At 38.6% G+C, this 4828-nt stretch overlaps 1 protein-coding gene across 1 annotated transcript; it reads right to left on the bottom strand.

The window, feature by feature from the left end:
- Window positions 1–3311: 3311 nt before the first annotated feature.
- LOC140937870 (galanin receptor 2a-like) lies at window positions 3312–4325 on the bottom strand. Its single transcript, XM_073387440.1, has one exon. The coding sequence runs from the start codon at window positions 4323–4325 to the stop codon at window positions 3312–3314; it is 1014 nt and encodes a 337-aa protein (XP_073243541.1).
- Window positions 4326–4828: the final 503 nt, after the last annotated feature.

Below are 4828 nucleotides of genomic sequence, written 5' to 3'. Positions count from 1 at the left end.
TTGCGTCAATAGTCGAACACGTTCTTAGCGTAATTAAGATGGAAGACCCATCCATCACCAAATTTTTCCTACGTTCTGATAACTCCGGTTGTTATCACAACACTGAGCTTCTCTTGAGTCTCAAAGCCATGAGGGAAAGGCATGGAGTGGAGTTTAAGCGCTAGGATTTCTCTGATCCGCAATCGGGCAAAGACGTTTGCGACCGTAGAATTGCCTCGATGAAAACCCACATGCGACGGTGGGTAAATGAGGGCCATGACATCACTACTGCGGAAGAAATGAAAATTGCCCTTGAATCTCATGAAGGCGTTAGGGGATGTCGTTTTGCAGTCGTTGTAATTGATAAATCGACCCAAAATTCACAGGTGAAAAAGATCCCAGGTATTAGTTACCTGAACAATTTTATGTTCTTTGATGATGGTATTCGGGCATGGAGAGCATATCAGATTGGGGAAGGTCATTTTTATCCGTATTCTTCCCTTACAACCAATGCTCAAGGAGCTACAGCAATAAAACTTCTTAATCCGTTTTTGTCACCATCTAATTGCTCTGGGGCTTCAGTGGCTGGACATTCCTCCATTTCGCCCGGCCTGTTCTCTTGTGAGGAAGAAGGATGTGTTAAGATGTTTTCTACCTACAAAGAACTTCAGTATCATTTAGATGCGGAACGCCATCTCTTCGTGGAGGAGCAAGACACTGCGTACGATGTCATCAAGAAAAAGTGGGCCAGCATCTTATCAAACGTAAGCTTACAGAAACAGCGCACTTTTCCACCAATGCAGGCTGGTAATGAAGGCGTTTTGGATTGCCAAGAAGCAGTTGAGGGATGGGCGCTTAAGACCGTCCAAAAGTCAAGCCGGATGTCTGAAGACGTTAGAAACTACTTAATCCAAAGGTTCAATGATGGAGCTAAGACAGGCAACAAAGCAGATCCAAAACAGGTTGAACATGAAATGAAACATGTAAGAAACACGACTGGTGGCTTATTATTCCAACCTTTTGAGTGGCGTACCTCAAAGCAGATTGCAAGTTTTTTCTCAAATCTCTCAAAGTCTCAGCGTGCAAAGAACATTGATGAAGGAAACCATGGTATTGAAACTGAGGATGAGGATACAAACATTCAGGACAAAAACTTACAACTGTTGCAGCTTGTCATAGAAAGTCAGGTACAGGCAGATCACCCAATTTTGTTCCAGGGGCATAATTTATGTCATCTAGCTACAGAGGGAAAGATCAAAACCCTTCGACTAGATACACTGAAAAAGGCATGTTTGTCGCTGGACGTAGAAGTTACTGGATCCAAAGCAAGGAAGGACACTTTTGCTCTTGCACTAGACAAGTACATCTGCACCCACCGATCTAAGAGCTGCAAATACTGTCATGATAGCTGTTGAACATTGTTAATGCAATTACTTAAAGACGTTAACAGTCACCCTATTACGCATAGTGAAGTTTAATGGATAAAAAGCAAGGAAAATATGTTCAGAATTCTTGTTGAATTTGACTGGTGTACATGAACAATGAAAACAGTGTTAAGCTATAACAGCGCCTTTTTACCGTCATAAGTTTTCAAAATTCCTTTGCGCGATCAGCTTTCACCAGGCTTGGAAGGGTGAGTTTTTTGTTTTGAAATACGCGTTTCTGTAATTTTCACCCATCACAAAAGGAAGCCAGAATTAGATGAAGTGATGCAATCTGAGAGAATATCTATATTTAACCAACTTTAGTTTTAAGTGCAATTAGAAATATGTACAAATGAAAGAGCTCCAAACAGATTTTTTGAATATAAAAATGCCTCACTTAACCATCCTCTCATGTGAACTGTTGGACCGGAAGTGACTTTGTGAGCATCTCCAGCCGTACATATTCATATTTTGCCAATTTTAGCGTTCAGGTGGAATAAGAAAGTAAAAGTGCTACAGACAGTATTATTTAGGTTAAGTTATCGGAAAGTTTTGGCCAATATACTCGATATAAGCTTAATTATAAGGGGAAAAAGACTAGACCGGAAGTGGCTGTATTAGCATCTTCAAAGCGAGGCCACACAGTGAAAAAGCCGTAACCTTAGTATTTTCTCCTTGTTTTTTACATACCTAGGGCTAAACTTTCTGTTCATGTCGCAATTGTGTTATTTCAAAAGTGGGCACTCAAGTAAATCCGACTTAAATTTGGGTTATTTTCAGTTTCACTAAAAATGTCTTTAAGAGCATTAACTAAACAATTATTTCACAGACAACAGAAATATTTCTTTGATCCATATGTTTTGCTATAAAACCCCCTAGGGATAGAAATAATAAAAAGTGAGTTTATATTTGGCTTAAAATATCCCTGATATTGTAATCAAAGTATTGAAAAGTGCCCAAAATGGGCTATAAATAAAGCCTTCGGGGACCCCAAAAAGGTAACATCTAGAACTCAGCCCAAACAAGAGCAATGGAGCTGAAACTTTGGCATATTGCATAAGTCTCCATAGTAACTAAGTGTACCAAATTTGAGCCAAATCGGCCGACCCCTATTTCCAAGCCTGCCCCGGTCTCTCAGGCAGAAGCTCTTAAATTTAACTAGCTCAGGAACACAACTAAATTTATATTCTCTGTGTAAATCATAATGCAATTAAATTAGCTTAATACATACTATAGTTGTTATTTTGCGACAGTTGGTTCTGTTTGTAAAATAGTTCTTTTTTTCTTTTCTTTCTTTAAATTTGTGTGTCTCTTCCCCCGCCTCGATTAGGCTCTCCTATACACGGGTGGAAGCTATCGTATAATTGTAAATTGAAAGTGAATGAATAAAGTTGAAGTTGAGTTGAGTTGAGTTGAATCTTTGCGTCTTATGGGACGCAGGTACGTACGCAGAGGTAACAACATCAGTGGATGTAAAAAGGGTTTATTGGTCCGATCCCTTTCTCCGCTACCCCCCTTCGGAATGTCCAGTGAATTAGGATATTTTCTCCCTTGCCACGAGTTTTTTTCAATCATTGTCATCATCACTGTTTGTCTGCACAACCAACAATATTCCTTCATTTGTTCTTAACGAATAAAACACGCTTTTTGGTATGTTTGTAAGGGTTAAAGCCATGTTTATACATGTACATCGATTTAATCTATCGCCTAGCTAACAGACGGGAAAAGGGAAGGAGCCAAAAAATGATTAAAGTGTTCAAGGTAAAATGGATCACAAAGCTCAGCTGAAGTTCGCTTCAAGTATTATTCAGTTATCAAATGAATTCGGCACCATATTGTTTTCTTCGGGCCACGTCCTGACTAACCATGATGCTTTTTTACCATTTTTTGTTGCTCTTCCGTTGTATATCACAATTTTGTATCTTGTACAATTTCTTGTTCAAAGGTGAGCTGTAAAATACTGTGATCCACTGTCAATGTTTGTCTCTGTATCACTAGCGTCAAATCTGCAGCCATCTCTTCCCCTGCTGCATTTTCTTCGCTCTTCATCACTTCGTGTTTTGTGAAACAGCATAATCTGAGAACGTCTTTGAAATCAGGAATTCTTAGTGCGTACACTATTGGATTGGTAAAGGAGTTGGAGAAATAGGTAAAGTACGTTATGAGGGAAATGTTGTTAGACATCCTATATCCAAGAAGGGATATCAAGGAATAAATAAAAGGTGGAAGCCAAGAACCCAAGGCGATGAGAGATACTAATAACAAGGTCTTCGTTAAGCGTCGCCTTTGTAAGGCTCTGTTTTGGTGATGAGGAACAGGTTGTTTCTGAATCTTTCTCCAAAGACCAAAATTCAGGCCGCTGATGATTAGAAGTACAGACACGAAGATTAAACACACTAAAGAATTGAGAGCCACCAGGCTTACGAATTGCAGGAGAAAAACTATAAAAAGAGACCCAAGGATACTTAATGTCCACACTGTGAAAATAACGAGCCTGTATGTTCGCGTAGAAAATGTCTGCCGGTGCTTCAGCGGCCAATAGATGGCGTAAAATCTCTCACAAGATATCAAAGCAGCGGTAATGAATGATGTCTGTGCGAAGACGAAGAAAATTATTGTAAAAAACGTTGGAGTTTTTTCATCAACTTTAACCTGACCATGAGCCAGGAAATAAACATACATAGGGAGACATACACCTCCCAGAAACAGATCAGCAAATGCCATATTCAAAACAAGATATAAACTTTTCTTAGATCGTAGCTTCTTGTTAAGCCGTGCAAAAAGTATAATTATGAGCAAGTTTCCCACGACAATAACAACAGCTTCAGTCGCAAGAGTACAACTCCAAGCGATGACTTGTGCCGAAGAAAAGGACTTATCGTCCGGGTGAGTGATGGTTGATTTATTTGTCTGATTTGTCATCTCTTGGTCAATGGAAACTCTTTATTTAATGTTGCATGAGAAACAGACTTGTAGCGACTAACGAGGTTCGGTGATGATGGTTATTTTTCCACAAATGACTTTGAATAAATTTAAAAAAAAAAAAAAAGACAAAATGGATAATTTACATAACTGGCCAACTGACAGAACACTTAACAAACGCAACAGTTTGACAATCATAGAGGTCTACAAAGTTTTCAATTGTCGGCAAAAAAGTGGTAAATCACCTGTTTTCTCTATAGAGCGCTCACCAACAAAATATTCAAAATTTCTGAAAATTTGAAAGTAACTTAATATGTACAACTTGAAAATAGTAAAAAAGATTGAATTCCAAAAATATTACTGCACTTGAAATAAAAGTAGAATGAACTGAATTGGTAACATAATTAGCTTTGTTTCATTGCTTGCCATTTGTACATATTGTGTCTGATTAGATCTGTTTTGTAACAGCTTCCAGCTAGGTTGTGCTGATGAATTTTAATAAG

Source organism: Porites lutea, chromosome 5, assembly GCF_958299795.1.
Source record: "Porites lutea chromosome 5, jaPorLute2.1, whole genome shotgun sequence".
In the NCBI taxonomy this organism is placed as follows: Eukaryota; Metazoa; Cnidaria; class Anthozoa; order Scleractinia; family Poritidae; genus Porites; species Porites lutea.
Note: the sequence above shows the minus strand (reverse complement) of the source record. Positions and strands in the feature narration are given on the sequence as shown.